At 37.1% G+C, this 15,950-nt stretch overlaps 1 protein-coding gene and 1 pseudogene across 3 annotated transcripts in view; both read right to left on the bottom strand.

Annotated features, from left to right (window-relative positions):
* LOC128983112 (cardiolipin synthase (CMP-forming)-like) overlaps positions 1 to 15,950 on the bottom strand; it is a 71,122-nt gene that overhangs the window by 16,769 nt on the left and 38,403 nt on the right. For 2 of the 3 annotated variants that reach the window (XM_054402389.1, XM_054402473.1), the window contains exons 2-5: positions 10,358 to 10,839; positions 7,230 to 7,367; positions 6,021 to 6,150; positions 1,539 to 1,624 (exon numbers count right to left, since the gene is read on the bottom strand). In XM_054402389.1, coding sequence (XP_054258364.1) covers positions 1,539 to 1,624; positions 6,021 to 6,150; positions 7,230 to 7,367; positions 10,358 to 10,834 — 831 coding nt within the window. In that variant the 5' untranslated portion in view covers positions 10,835 to 10,839. Of the gene's footprint in view, positions 1 to 1,538; positions 1,625 to 6,020; positions 6,151 to 7,229; positions 7,368 to 10,357; positions 10,840 to 12,222; positions 12,406 to 15,950 lie in introns of those variants that run through there. The other variant, XM_054402315.1, reaches the window with a different exon arrangement.
* LOC128998655 (serine/threonine-protein phosphatase Pgam5, mitochondrial-like) lies at positions 12,533 to 14,596 on the bottom strand (annotated as a pseudogene).

The raw sequence follows: 15,950 nt of genomic DNA, 5'->3' as shown, positions 1-15,950 counted from the left end.
CCCGTTTATTCACTAATGTTTGTTCACTGGACATTTTTAAATTGAAGAGGTAAGACGCGGATAACAGAGCACTTTTAACAAGGTGAGAGCGCTGAATGTATGTAGGCACTGGAGTGGAGGAACTTTGGGGGTTGGTCTCACTCCTGGTGACTTCTGGTGTTGAGGCTGGCTGCCCGTACAGAAACCAGGCGACGTCACCGGTGACCAAGTGTAATAGGGCCCTAAGCAAAAACAGAAATATTGCTTTTCCACCACAACGACGTTTTCACAAGCTGAGCTTCACAAAGATATGGTATTCGAGCGTGCAAGCATTTCCCGACATGTTGGAAAGTAACTCAAACGACAATATTCATTCAACTCACTACTATCATGCGAGTAGATTTGTGTTTGACACTTAATCGAGGAGGAATGCGAGGTGTACTCGTATGCGAGCTTGAATTGATGTAAACACACACCTTTATTTGTTAAAACATGATAAACCGCTTTCTTACTGATGACTCATTCATCACATCTTCACCACAGAAAGCATTAATCATATCATACTAATATTATAAATGTGAAAGTTTGTGTGTTTGTTTGTTTATTTGTTTGTTTGTTTGTTTGAAGTTGAATCACGTATTAACTACTGGTCGGATTGTGTTGAAATTTGGTATGATGATAGCTCACATTCCCGATTAACATATAGACATATTCTTACCTCAAAAATCCTTTCGGGCTCTGCCTCAGCGGCTCTGGAGTTTCCCATGTTAACCTTATGAGTATTCATATTTAAAAGGAATTAAATAATTTTGCCAGCTGTTTCAACTACACAATTTGTTTCTATGATATTCAATAGCATTAAAAGGTTATACGGTTTACCAACAGGGTGCAGCACCATTAGTTCTTTATACATGTATGACAACAGCTAATTTGAACCAAGCAGCAAAAAAAACCTGAGTGTGAGAACTTTACTTTTTTCTATTGTTTAGGTGAAGTGGTAGAACATTATGGCTATGGTAGATGTTCTATATACTATAGTATACCGTAGATTAGTAAACAAAATTTTCTCAAAACGTGTCCTCTCCAGCGAGCACATAATGGTCCTCTCTCATTGCAAGCAAAGCACGAGTATTTAACTACAATAAGCATTGTATACCAACCCCGTACGAAGGACGGGTACTTAGCTAGTTTGCCTATAAATTTCAATTGGTTTAACTTTGTGAGCATTCAAACAGGTGATTAAACTTCACATTTGGAGGGATATTCGATTAGTGCGGCAATTTGAAAACGCTGTAGGCAGTACTGTCGTCAAATAGGGTAATGGCACAGCTCTGAGACTCTGTCCACTCTGGAGAGAAAGGAAGGGGTAAGCGGCCAAACACGGAATCACAGGGGTGGGAAATCTGTGCTGGGTGCAATGCACATTTTTTCTTTTCTTTACTTTCCCTTGTACTTTTAAAACAAAATGATGAGATGACCCTTGTCATAGCAATAAATATTCTTGGCTTGGTTTTGGGAGATTTAGAGAGTACAATATTAATATTAAACTCAACACTTACTGGAGGTGGTAATGACTTGTATCTGATCACAAAGCCTGCAGCAACCAAGGCAGCATCCCTAGAGATGATCAGCGTGGTCAGAGGAACTAGGAATAACAAGTGAAAAATATCAATAACATTAAATAAAAACAAGTTATATCATATCGCGACCTCAGATAGGAATAGGATCCTATTCCTTTTATCTCCTCCTTCCAGACCTCAGAAGAAGATGATGATATCTACATGACTACAGGAGGAGGAGATATTTAAGATTTTGCCACCATCGCGGTTCTAGCCTTCTTTAATAATGAATAATGATTTTTGTTAATGTGGTTTTAGGTTTTTTTCTCTAAAAGATTCGGATTGTTGGAGTTCGGAAAGTGGGAAGAGTTCTACTGTAATCCAAGAAGTAGGCTTATACCAAAAACAATGAGAAGTTTTTTGTAATAGAAACCTTTAACTGTTTGGGAAGATCCAGAAAAATGTGAAGGGATATTATTTTCACATTGTTCTAGCAACCGAAGGTATCTTTTTTTGAGCAAGCAGAATTAAAAGTAGCTGATACATCATCTATTCTATCTATACTTATTTAATACGCAAGCAGGATTTTTGTGACAATTACTCCTCCGAAACTACTGAAAAATTGTTATGAAACTCCATCTGAAGAACTTAATTGTAAACAGTCAACAAGTTTGCTAATTTAACAGTTTCATACAAACATTACTAACATTTACTACAAGCCTGGACAATAAATTTGACATACAGTACTAAAAAGAAAACTGAATTAACAATGTGCTGCATTTATTGAGCAATCATTGAAAGAGCCGATTTGCAAATATGGAAACATAGGAAAGTCATAGAACACCACGAAGGAGAAGAAATAGAAATAATGTTTATTATTTTAGAATTTATAATCCTTATTATGGACAACCTAATCCAGATAAGAGTAAGGCTATTTGTAGAAAACACTAAAAAACAAGATCAGTTTTTAAAAATTAAGAGATATTTACAAGAAATGTTGATTATATCGATCTGTTATGTACATCTTGAGTATTTCCATAATCTTTGAGACGAATCTTTTAAAGACATCAGAAATTATGACTGTAATTAGTTTTAAAATAACGCCTGTAATACTTAGCTATTGCTCGAATTTGAGCAACAGGTACACTAGTAGTAATTAATATCCTACACTATAATGTGGAAAGTCTAACTAGCAGCGAGTTAGATCAAGTTAGTCAAGTTTAATTCAAACTTGAAAATTTTCCAAACTTTCAGAGAGCATCCTAGACTACTGCATTGGTCGTGGTACTTTTTTGTTTACAGATTCAGCCTTTAGCAATTTAACCCTTGTTAATTGGAATAACTAGCAATATTTTGTTTTAACAAGGCCAAGTAGTAAAGCTGTAATCTACTCACCAATCCACATTTTGCACAGCAACTCAGATTCATTTCATAACAGTTAACCGTTCAGCTTGGATAGCCATAGTGATTGGTCAAAGTTATAGAGTTTTTTACATAAAATATTTGTTTTTATGTCTGCCTTAGTAGTGAGAGCAGCTTTAAAATTAAAAATAAGTTCAAGATTGGATAAGACAGTCAGATTTAGCTCTGTAACAACAAAACTGATGTTTCTGTACATTATATTTTTTTTTTTAGATTTAAAAACAACTTTGGTTCTAACCACTCATCCATACACTTTTTTGTTTTAATTTTATGGTAACTGGTATCAATATTAATCAACGCTATGCAGAGCTGGCCTTGGGTTGTGCGAGATCCAGTGCCAAACATTCAGAGCGGCGGCCACTGCCAAAAAAGTGTCATCCCAACTAATTTTCAGTCTCAAGGATTTTTTTCGTGAAGATAGCATTTTCCTTTCTTTTAATTTCCTCTCCATTCTTTATAGCTTAAGAAAACTCTCTCTTCCTAAGTTTAAAATGGTGTCAGTGACAGTAAAATATTTCAATGTTGTGTAGGCCTATATAGTGTAAGGTTTTGTGTCTCCTGTACCAGTCTGTACTCTTTCCGATTTAGGTTAAGCCTGCTATCCTCACAAAAATCCTTTAAATCTAGGCCCTTGTGCTCTATTGTTACTTATTTGATAAAAACCTCAATTTATATTAGCATTTATACTACCATCCTTTCCATTTTTCATAATTGACATAGTATTCACACACATTTTGTTTATGTATTTTGTACCAAGAGTGGGAACTCCCAAGGTGCAGGCTCCTGGACCTTTTGCACAGGCCTAAGACACTAGCTTCTCATTTTCCTCCTCCAGAAACTGGAGAGAACCTTTTTCTGCGAAGGAGTGGGGGATTTAGAGAGAGCCCCTCACGTCAATTTAAGAAAATACTCTACGTTTATTCGAACGAGTTTGCGAACCAGCATAACCGGACCATGGGAACGGGGTTAATGGGGGTATTATGGGGTAAAAATGGGGTTTTCCCATTTTTGACCCTAAAAACAAAAAATTTGCAATTTCCTTTTAAACCATTTTGTAGAGCTTAAAAAATAAATAATTTAGTATATTGAAGCGCTGTTATGTGTCTAACGGACACGGAGAAAATGCAAAAATAGTGTAATTAAAATTTCTCATGTTATTCTTATGGATACAATTTTAACTGTTGTGTTTTACTTGTTTATGGATATATGTTGATTAAATTTGGCAAATTTAATACGCAAATCATACGCAGACCTTGTAGGGCTGGGCACATAAATATACCTTCACAGCTTTCACAAGGTCTCTGGCTGGGGCAAGCCGTAGCGAGATATCCCTGGAAGGACTCAGCTCCTGAACTTGCTTGACCAGCCAATCCTTTGTGGCTGCGTCAGCACAGCCTCCACCTTTCTTCCTGGAGGCTTCATTAGAGTCAGCTTTGGGGGTACCACCCTTGCTCTGCTTTTTCCCAGCATCCTAGTTCCCGGAGGAACTAGCTTTGCAGGCAGCAGAGTTAGGGTGCTTGGCAGCCCACACCAGCCTCCTCTCACTTCTGGATAGCACCTTTTCGCCTTTGGCTTAAGCATCCGCTATCCTCCATCTTTGCAACTCGCCCCTGGAAAGTCGTTTTTCGTCGCTTACCGGTTTCTGCGAGCTTGTCGTCATCGTCAGATTTCAGTAGACCTTCCTCCTCCATTTGGGTCAGATTGTCTACATTGTTCTCACGAATACCGGGTATTTAAGTCCACCTCCCCAGTGACCCAATTAGAGAGGTAAGGGGTGCGTACGACTGGGTTACCCCTGGTTTCCTGAAGGCTCCGTTAAGACACTGAATATTAGGCCCCCAGTGCCACAAGACTCTTAGTACGGATCGCATTACACCTTAGTCTAGGGCCCCCCTCACTTGGTTCTGTAGGTGGACCAACACCCAGTGGCAGAAGGTAGCTCTCCGCAGCTAACAAGTGAGAGTTGGGGTTTAGGTTGTGGCCAATCTGCCGAACCAACCCCGCATGCGAGGTTTGGCCGGAACGGCGCAAAATTTTCTCCCACTCACTAAACCCCATACCTTCCGGCGGGGGTATTTAATTATAAAATTAATTTTAACTTAAATTTTTTTAATTATACAATTGAACTGTAATAACCTAACCTAACCAACCAAACTTGCTGATAATATAAAAACAGATATAAGATAAAAATTAAATGAAGGTTTATTTATAATTTTTAATTATAAAATTAATTATTTTAAAATTTTTTTATTATAAAATTCAACTGTCATAATCTAACCGAACCAACCAAACTTGCTGATGATATAAAAAATATATAAAATAAAAATCAAATAAAGGTTAAAAAAATTAGCTATCAAATAACGCCATGATCACCGTTTGAATCAAAGCGTCTCGTTACGGTAATGGTAACGTTGTATAATATTCATCCCTCAAGAGTAGAGTGCCGTCACGCCCCCAACTCCTTCGCACAAGAGGTTCTCTTCAGTTTCTGGAAGAGGAAAATGAGATGCTAGTGGCCTAAGGCCGGCTCTGAGGCTATGTTTAATATGCGGCCATATGTTTCAAATTAGATTCAATTCACATGTTCAATTGTATGACAAGGTGTAATTGGAAACTGGCCTATAAATTGGAAATGGTCTTTTAAAATATGCCAAATTGTTATTTGTGTAACTAGTGTGCGAAGTGGTACTTTGCACTCGCGTTACACATTATATTTTTCCTACAGTTCCCAGTTACTATAAAGCATATTAATAATTAGTCTTTCAAAACAATTTTTGGTTTAGGTTAAATCCAAGCATTGAACGAAATGGGAAACGCTGCACCAGCTGATCATAGTCGTAATATCTTTAAGTGTTGCCAACTTATTTTTCAAGTAGTGTACACGTATTACGTGCCTAATAAAAGCACAGAGTTTTGTGTTGTTTGGTTGGAATACTGGAGTGCGGCAAAAGTAAGTAAATGCAACGACGAATAGCTGTGTGCTACTATCAGAGCAAGGAAGCCCACTTTGCCCGGTACCGTAACTTTAGGGGAAAATATTTCTCATCTAATTACTCTTACCAGGGATTATTCCCGCATAAGTCAATGTCAGGAACATGGTTGCGATTAGTATTTTATCAGCCATTGGATCCAAAAAGCTCCCCAGTTTTGAAGACTGATTCTTAAATGTTCTTGCTATCCAGCCGTCTAACTGGAATTATAGATATAGACTTGAAATGAAATGAGTCATTGTTCCTTTAAAAATTAAAAGCCTAGGTAAGTTAGTAGCACAATAAGCTATTTATGATTTGATTCAACAAATATTATGGATGTTATCACAATCACAACATTAATCTGAAGAATTTCATACACTTTTAGAAATTATCACAAATAGAACTAAAATATTCCTAAAAAGCCCAATGTTGAAACCCCCATTGGAAAAGTATCAAGCTTTTAGCCATTTCATTAGTTATTTTATTAAGCCCACTAGGCCTACATGTTCAATTTAACTTATTAATTTAATGAAAACAAGCCAAATTGTCCTTGTGTAAGTAAAAGTTTGTTAAAAAAAAATGTGAGTTTAAGCCAGAAGTTTTATAGTGTGTGGGAGTGTCAGTTTGGTTACTCAAATCTGCTTTTCTGACAAATTTGTCATACCAATTTGAACAAGGTGTAGGCCTAATGCTTTAGCTTGGTACCTATATTTAAATTATTCGGACTTTCAGTACAAACTAACATGACTGATTCATATTGCAATGAATTGTAGAATGAAAGGGGTAGTAGCTATCATACCTTAGAAGAAATACAGATAGGCTCATATAGAGCACACAGAAGACACATCAACCACACAATATTTTGTACCCTGGGAGGACTTTGTCAAGCGTAGAGAACAAAAAAATTGTTTTGACAAAAAACCTTTTTTGAGAACTCTCTTTACACAGAGCAAAGTCCATTTAGGGGACAAAATATTGTGCGTTTGATGTGTCTTCTCTGTGTGTTCTAGTGCCAACCTGTAGGTCATTATTCTACGGTAGGATACTGTTATATCCTCTTTATTTTAGGTTCATATTGAATACATATCATACAATATTGGGTGTGTTGCTAGCCAAGTACGAGAAGGACGGGTTTGATTCCCCACACACCCTCGAGGCATAGCGGGTTTTGGACCACTTTCCAAAAAGCGTTTAAATATCACTCTCTTAAAAAAAATTAAAATCTTGGCCTGGATCCATTCATTGAACAAATCTTATAGTAGCCTATAATGAGATAAAAAAAAATAGGCTAACTCACCAAATCAGTGATTCCTGCAATTATGAGCAAACCCAAGGCATAGTGAAATTCCTGCTCCAAAATTAAGTATCCTAAAGCAGGAGATATTGCAATTCTGGAGACACAGAGAAAGTTAGGAACAGTCCAAATGTTTTCTCTCTGAAAAAAATGATGTTTATTTTAGTTTTATTTTTATAGTAATTTGGAAGCACTGTCATTTGATTACAAAAATATAGCTAATACATCCACAATAATTTCTCATTTACCAAGGCTCGGTGAAAAATTGAAAAAAATTTGATTCTTTTTTTAGAGTTTTTTTATGATGCCGATTGCCGACACACTAGGTTGCGTATTTTCAGGTGACAGCTTTGTTACTAGGCCTAACTAAAATCACTAATCATTGACATCTTCTGATTGCCAGGGGCGCACTATATTCACTTAACTACCCAGATAGATCCAGAGGCACAGTTTGAAAAGCGCAGATTTTCCTGACTGAAAAATTTGGCTGTGGCATTGTGAATGTCTTTTGATTTTGATATTAGATTTTTCATGAATTGGTACTTCAAATTCGGCAGCTAGGATGTAAACAGCTGTACCTGATCCTTGTATGAAGAGTGGATGTCACAACCACAGGCAGCTAGAATTATAGTCTGTTTTAAACTGCTTTTAGTATTGCTTTTAGTATTGAGGGGCACTTGTTATCAGCTGCATGAGAAAGGGTTTGGCCAATGACCGGAGGTGGTTTCCCCCGGCGTTGCCACATTTACGGAAAGTAGCGAAGGGATGGTTTAGTGTCTCTTGGTCAACCTTCCTGTAAAGTTCGTCACGCTGTGTAGTTTTGTTTTGTTTTATTCGAGCGAGTTTGTTTAACGGTCTCTATCAGTGGATAAGTTATTCATAAAACTGTGTATATATTTTTTTTACTTAGTGGTAATTGGTGTTTTAGTGCTGCTGTAATGAATTATTGGATTTGAACCAAGCAGACTTTATAATAACTATAGTTTGTAATGGCTGAGCAAGCTGAACCTCGGAAGAAGAGAGGTCACCCTAGAATAGATGAGAAGCAGAGTTCTTCCTTCAAGAAGGTTGGTCAAAAAGCTCCAAGCCAGGCTTGTGAGTTGGTTTACAATGTAAGAAAGTATTTTATTTTGGAAAAGGAAAATAAGGGTACATTACTGCCAGTGGATAAGGCTGTGGGTCGAGCAGCAGTTGCACTGAGCATAAACAAAACTACTGTCGTTAGTATCTGCAAAGAAAAAAACAAAGAACATTAATGAAGGCAGGTGTACAAAATTAAGAACCCCCAATAAAAGAAGAAACATTTGTAGAAGGGTGACACGACTCAACACTTTTCAACAAGATGCAATCCAGCAACATATTTATTATTATTACTTCATAAAGGAGCACTCAACATTGAATAAGCTGCATGTCTCACTGAAGGAGGCAGATTTATTTCAAGGAAGCAGATCTTCGTTACGTACACTTCTTGGCTTTATATGCGAAAGAATAAATAAAAAAAGAATTGTACTTAAAAGAAATGATATTGTTGCCAAACGTTGCAAATTTCTCAGAGATATCAGGAAGGAAAACTTCGAAAATATCGTGTGGCTCGACGAAACATGGGTCAAAGCAGGCCATTGTCCAAGTAAAGGATGGTCTGATGGATCCACAACTGGCACAATAGCTGCACCTATAGGGAAGGGTGAGAGACTGATCCTCCTCCATGCCGGTCGCTCCAGTAGCTTTGTTCCGGGTTGCTGCTTATTATTTAAATCAGGAGGTACTTGCGACTACCACAAAGAAATGGATGGTGTTGCATTTAAAAAATGGTTCAACCATAAACTGCTCCTTCAACAAATTAATCCCACAACAATAGTCATCGACAATGCGTCATACCATTCACATCTTTTGGAAAAAGTTCCGAATACATCAACAAAAAAAGGGGAAATTAAGGGATGGCTTCAGCGACACGATATAGTGTATGAAAAAGGTACCTATGACAAAGGCAGAGCTTTAAGAGATAGTAAGGCGAAACAAACCACCAAATCCCACCTACGTCATTGACGAGTTGGCTGAAAACACTGGACATAAAGTGGTTCGACTTCCACCATATCACTGCCACTTTAACAGTATAGAGCTGTGTTGTGGAGCACGTCAAGAAAATCATAGACGAGGCGTGGGACAAAGAAGGAATAATGGAACAGGATGTAGAGCAGATGATCATCACTGTTACTGAAGGAGATGAAGATGACATCAATGAGGAGTCAGAAAATGAAGACGAGCACTGCTTTGTGGAGGACATCAATCAGGACATTGACGTGTACGAAGAATCTAGTTTGGCAGAAAGTACTACAGACTCTTAACTCGTATTGTGCACAGATAATTATAGTTGTAATTATAATTATAGTTTAAAATTGATGATCTTTCTTGCTAATTGTTTATAAAACGATTTATGTGCAAGTAGTCAATAGCAATATAATGCCTATTTTTTTCTCGTTTAATAGTAACTTGCTCATAAACACAGAAAATATGGGACCAACTATACCAGTTAGTTTAATTTCGTTATTTATTCGCAAAAATGTGTTGGGGTTAGTTGGGAGTGGAGAGAGACGAAAAAGCTGATTAGAGTCAGAAAACTAGCTTTACTTTTGGTGACGATATGGCAACAGTGTCCGCCCCACAAGCTCCTTGGCCAGCTCGACCCAATACTAAAGCAGATTAAAACAGACTATACCCGCCTTTAGAATAATAGACCTAACTCTAATCCGACCAGAGCCGGTTGTTAGCCCATGTGCCACATGAGCATCCAGACCAGGACAAGGGATCTAATGGACCAGATTAAACTTAGGCGTCTAAAGTTCAGAGTGTTGTTAATCACCACACTTCATCTTGTTCAGCAGGTGAAATGAGTAATGAGTACAGCAACAACATACCCTACTTAACCAAACCCGAAAGAGGTCAACTCAAATAAATGGAATAAATTGTGGAAGGCTCAATAAAAGTTGAAGAGAGGGGGGAGGCCTAAAAAAACCCATTAGGCTACAAATTTCAATGTTCAAGCCCACAAACGGGACATCCTCTGGGCCCACAAATCGTCGAGTTAGTGAGGTTTACTGTAGGTTATAATAAAACAATGGGTATGAACATACCTCTACTATTTCTTCCATTCTTTCTTTCATTTTTGATTTAGTTTCTTTGATATCTGCTAGAATCTTTTTGCTATTATTTTTCCATCGCTCTTCAGTCTGATGAAACTTTTGCTTCTTATCCAGTATTGCTCTTTCGACACCTTTGACTACTTCGTTGCCTTTGACAAATTTTATTCCTTGATGCTTTACTTCTTTTACAAAATTACGTTTGTGGTTTGACTGATATTTAAGGCCCATTCTGCCAAATTGAGTTTGTGGATCAAGAGAAAAAAGTAAAAGGCCAGAAGCTGGCATCTGAGTTAGTCTATAGTTATTTTTGAAAGACCAACGGAAATTTAAGGTGGGTGATATTCCTCGCAAATGTGAGTTAACTCGCTGAGAGAATAACACATTTGAAATGCTGACTCTTTTACTCAGTAGCTGTAGTCGAAAGCCACGAAAACTGAACAGTCTTAAACACTGGCATTCAAGAGCCATAGTACCTGAAACAAAACGGAATAGTGCTGAAGGATCAATTTAACTGACGTAGGCAAAAAAATAACCCACTGGTGTAGTAGGGCAGGAAAGAAATGTCTTTCTCCAAAAATATCATAGGGCCTAGGCTATAGGCAACCTGTCTTTTGTCTGAGAGAACGATGAGCGTTCCCGCACTGAAAAGTTTTGACTTTTTAGCTTGTTTTAAGCTTGGTTTTTGCTTGGTTTTAGCTTGTTTTAAGCTTAGTTTTAGCTTGTTTTGAGCTTGTTTTAATTTTGGTATTTTTAAATGGTGTCAGTAGCCTACACCACTTAAATAACCTGTCAGGAAAAATTATTACTGGTTGTACAAGGCCTAAGTTAGGTACTTAAAGAATTTATAGTTTTAAGAATTAAATGAAAGACATTGTATTGCCTATTTATTTATTTGTCCTGTTGGTCCTGAACCATGATTTAATTTTTGTCTAATGAAAAAAATATAGGCTAGTACAGATTTTATTTTATTTTTTTTTTATTTTAAGCTAAGTTATTTCAATATAAAATAGTTTTAAAACTCACAGTGATTACTGTAATAAAAATCTTAATTAGTTAGGCAAAATGTTTTTGTTTTAGCTAAATGAGATTTGTTAAATCGCAGAGGATACGCGTCTGGTAACTGAACGTGGGTTTGGCGTCCGACAGTCACAGGGTTGTGGGGGCCCAGAACACCATTACCACAACAATACGCTGTAGGGCTATCGGTGTTCGTGGTGTAGTGGATAGAGTAAGTTACTCGGCTGTTGACCAAGAGGTATCTAGATCGATTCCCATAGGTGACACTAACTTTTTTCAAAGATTTTGCTTAGAATACCATTTCTTCTTAACTGTACATGTACATCTTTTGTTAGAATTTAAGGCATTTATAATTTTATTTTATGAACAGAATTTAACCTTCATTCAATTTTTTCATTATCAGCAAGTTTGGTTAGTTAGGTTAGGTTATGACAGTAACTGCCGGACGCCTAATACGCGTCCGGTAACAGGACGTGTATCCTCTGCCTTGTTAAATATTATAACTAGCAGGAATATTGAATATACTAGACCCATTATATTGAACTTGAAGTACCTATGTTACAAGTGTAATACAATATCTTAATAAGATTGCTGCTGTACAAAACTTACACAAGGCATAAAGGAGGTGGCACGATTTAGGCTACACAGCACTTTCTCGCATTGTGTAAATAAGAGGAATAACTTATAATACCTAGGTGAGAGTATATAGAAAACCCACACTATAGATTTGAACTAAAATAAGTTCACTAGTCCTATTGCCATTATGTTTCATGAAGACAATAAATAGATCTGTTTAACTAGTCATAATCTGAAAATTCAGATTATAGCAATTTACTAACCTCATTAAAAGATCAAATAAATATACAATGACACTGGCTATATAAGGCTATACGATATAAGAACTAAAAAAAACATTCATAATAAATAAGTTAAAAGTAAGATTCAATTAATAATTTGACGTGTACTTTTTAACTCTGAATCATTTCCAGCACTCCAGTTCCAGTTACTAGTCAGTCAACAACAAAAACAAATAAACAGACGACGGATGGACGGACAGCAGACAATTTATTTATTTGACAATCACAAGAAGGCCGGCGTGGTAAAAAACATACCACATGATTAAGTATTTATTTTTTTCCATGTAGATACTCAGTTGGCTTGGTTGATGCATAGCCATAGCGCCATAGATAGACTGACAAAACACAAAAGTAGTATTGATATTGTGATGCTTGTTTTTCATGTCTAGTTCATGTTGGCTTTACTGGGCGCTAGTGTCAACGAAATTTCGTCCGGTAGGTTTCATTGTAAAAACTGGGTCCGTGGCCAATTTACTTTTTCGTTTTGAGATCTCCAGAGACCAAAAACACCATTCAATCAGATTCATATGTGCATGTGTCCGTTAGCACGACAAATCAAGCAAAAATGGTCCAATTTTGATGAAATTTAGTACAAACGTGTAAACCTACGTTTATTCATAGACTAACCAACACATTCTAACGAGTTCATGAACCAGCATGGTTAGACCATAGACTAACCAACACAAGTAGACTTCTCATCCCATTGTAAATTTTGAAGCAAGTTTTTGGTGTTTAGTTCATGTACGTGACACATGGGCGCTAGTGTCGACGAAACTTTGTTTCTATTATTTTAGGGTTAATTTATTCTTGATTTGTGCTTTACTGTTTGGTTATATAACTAGGGGACAAGTTATTGTTTATGATTTGATCGTGTTATTTGGTTAAACAAGGTTTTAAATGGCTGTAATAACAGGAATCAAATTGTAAACAAAACACGACCTCTACATAAACCGTACAGAACTAACATTAAAATTGTCTTCAGCTGTTCCATAAGGATGAGAAATCTACTAAGGGAGTATGTTTTATCTATGGTTAGACTACGGGAACGGGGGCTTATGGGGGAGGTCTTATGGTGTAAAAATTAGTTTTAACATTTTTTACCCTAAAAACAAAACAAAAATCACAATTTCTTTCCATTTTGTAGAGCTTAAAAATTATGTGGTAGTATGGGGTAGCTGATTTTTATCCCCCTGAAATTTTACCCCCTGGGCAAACGTGACGTCACAAACCAGGGGGTAAAATTCCGGCCGCGAACTTTTGAGTTTCGCGACATCAGCTCGATGGATTAAACGGGTGTGAATTTAATCAGAACACATTATTTTTAATTTTGAGATTCGAGTATCTGGATTCGATCTTTAAAGCCAACTGTTGGTTAATATGATCAAAATAAAACAGCGAATTCTGTTTACTTAGTTGAGATTACAAAATAAATAAATAAAGATAGGCTACTAAAGACGTCAGCTTTGCCCAGGGGGATAAAATTCCGGCGACCCGGTAGTATATTGAACCGTTGTTGTATGCCTAATTGTTTCGGAGAAAATTTAAATACTTCCAAAACAGCAAACCAAATTTGACTAAATGAATTTGCTTTCGCCTGATTAGGAATCGTTAAGATTGAGAGGGTAGCATGACGAAGAGAAATCCTCGACCAGGCATCTCCCGGGAATTGAAGTACCCTGCAGAGAAAATATAGGATGACGTTTCCATGACACACAATAACTTCGTAGGAGCCTTCCTTCTGTTTAGGACCTTGCTCTGTGAATGTGCTTCCTAAATGCTGCTTCGATGCGAGCTCCACCTTCAAAAAATGAGGTTCAGGGCGCCAGCCGCCCTTTGGTGGTTCGGGAGGTATGGGCGCGCCCTCCTCCAGCATGGAGCAATGAGTCACTTTCACACTTGATGGCACTGTATGATGGAAGGAAGCTGTCTCCTTAGCCCTGGTCATAGTAGACACAGTCAGATGCGTGTAGTCGTGACCGAGCTCCTTCAACCGTTTGCCTGTCATTGCCACCTGCTCCTTACCTATAGCCGTGAGGAATCTTTCTACGTCACTTTTTCCGTCTAAGTTATACTGGCCGTGCCGGATCAAAATGATGTGACTCTTAGCGGTTGAGGTTGCATTTGCTATATCTACATTGTACCTGGTTTCATCTCCATTACCTTTACAGGGCTTCACTAGGCTTTCAGGATTTCTCTTGTCCCAATTGAAATCCCAGGGCACTTGTGGTTTGTGGTTAGTTGTCCAAGATGCATTCACTTTAAATTTCTCTAAATTCTGATTATATAAGGAATACAAGACTAAACCACCGCCACAAGCTGATATTCCTGTGGCCAATACCTTTTTAAATACTGACATTTTAGGTTAATTGTTACTGATAATAAACAAATATGAACTATAGGTTTTTCAAAAATAAATACACGTAATAATATTGCACTGCACTTTTCCAACCAATTAGGTACGTCTGAATATGCAAACTTTGTGGATTTCATGGTCGTCAAGGGCCGGGCTAACCAAGATAAGTGTATCATTGTTTCTTTAGCTATGGCAAGAATATTTAAAAAGCACACGAGTTTGTCTTATGAACAACTCAAACCAAAAACATCGGGATGCCGGGACGAAGAACACGAATCACCAATGTCGACGTATTAATTGTCCTCGACCTGTTCTGTATTATTTGACAAAAACGATTTTTCAATTTTGACAAAATTCAAGACACAACATGACATGACTTTAACTGGAAGGTTTGGCTTCTAAACTGAGTTTGAAGGGTAAATAATGTCAAACATTGTCTTTATTTACGTTCGGCAATCTTGAATCTAAAGCTGTTGACACTCAAGTAACAGATGTTCGATTACAACAGCAAAACGATGACACATGTCTGGATTAAATGAGAAAGTTTGGATTTGGATGTATGTATGTTTGTGACAAGCAAACGCAAAAACTACTGGTCGGATTGGGCTGAAATTTGATGTAATGATAGCTCCACATTCCCGATTAACATATCAAATCAAATCGAATCAAATATTCCTTTATTGCCTGTTAACATATATACATGCATGGCTTGCGTCACAATTTTGAAATCAAATACATAATAAACAATGACATAGCTACACTATTACACATTTACAGAAACACATGCCTGAAACAAATAATATATTCATGATGAGTTGTAGTTAACATAATCCTTTAAGCTGTAAAAACTATTTTCTAAACGAAATCGTTTGAGTTTACGTTTGAATTCCCTAATATCACTAACTGACTTAAGATTGTCAGGCAGTGAGTTCTATAGCATAATGGCATTGTAAAAAGCATGTTTTTTTTTAAAAAAAGGAGGTTTTGTGGTATGGGATGTTCAATTTGGATTTTTTCTAATGTTGTATCTGGATTGGGGAATCAAAGGTTAAAAAAAACTATGGTTTTGTTTAAAAAATTTAAGGTATTGAAAATGTAAATGCAGGGAAAAGCAAGAAGTCTTAATTTGACGAAAGCTGATCTACAAGACCCTCTCTGGCGAATGCCAGCAATGACCCGTACAGCCTCCTTTTGAAGTGCAAAGATGTGCTTTGTTGTAGATGTCTCAGATCCCCAGATAGTGACGGCGTATGACAAATAGGGGAAAACCACCGCATAGTAAGCAGATAGAAGAACTGTTTTATCTGTGAAAGGAGCAAGGCGACGTAACACAAAGATTCCAGAATTAACCTTTCGG

Source organism: Macrosteles quadrilineatus, unplaced genomic scaffold, assembly GCF_028750875.1.
Source record: "Macrosteles quadrilineatus isolate MER2022 unplaced genomic scaffold, UCM_ALF_1.0 Scaffold_1__1_contigs__length_201487025, whole genome shotgun sequence".
NCBI classification, from domain to species: Eukaryota; Metazoa; Arthropoda; class Insecta; order Hemiptera; family Cicadellidae; genus Macrosteles; species Macrosteles quadrilineatus.
This window is presented reverse-complemented; position numbering and strand designations above follow the sequence as displayed.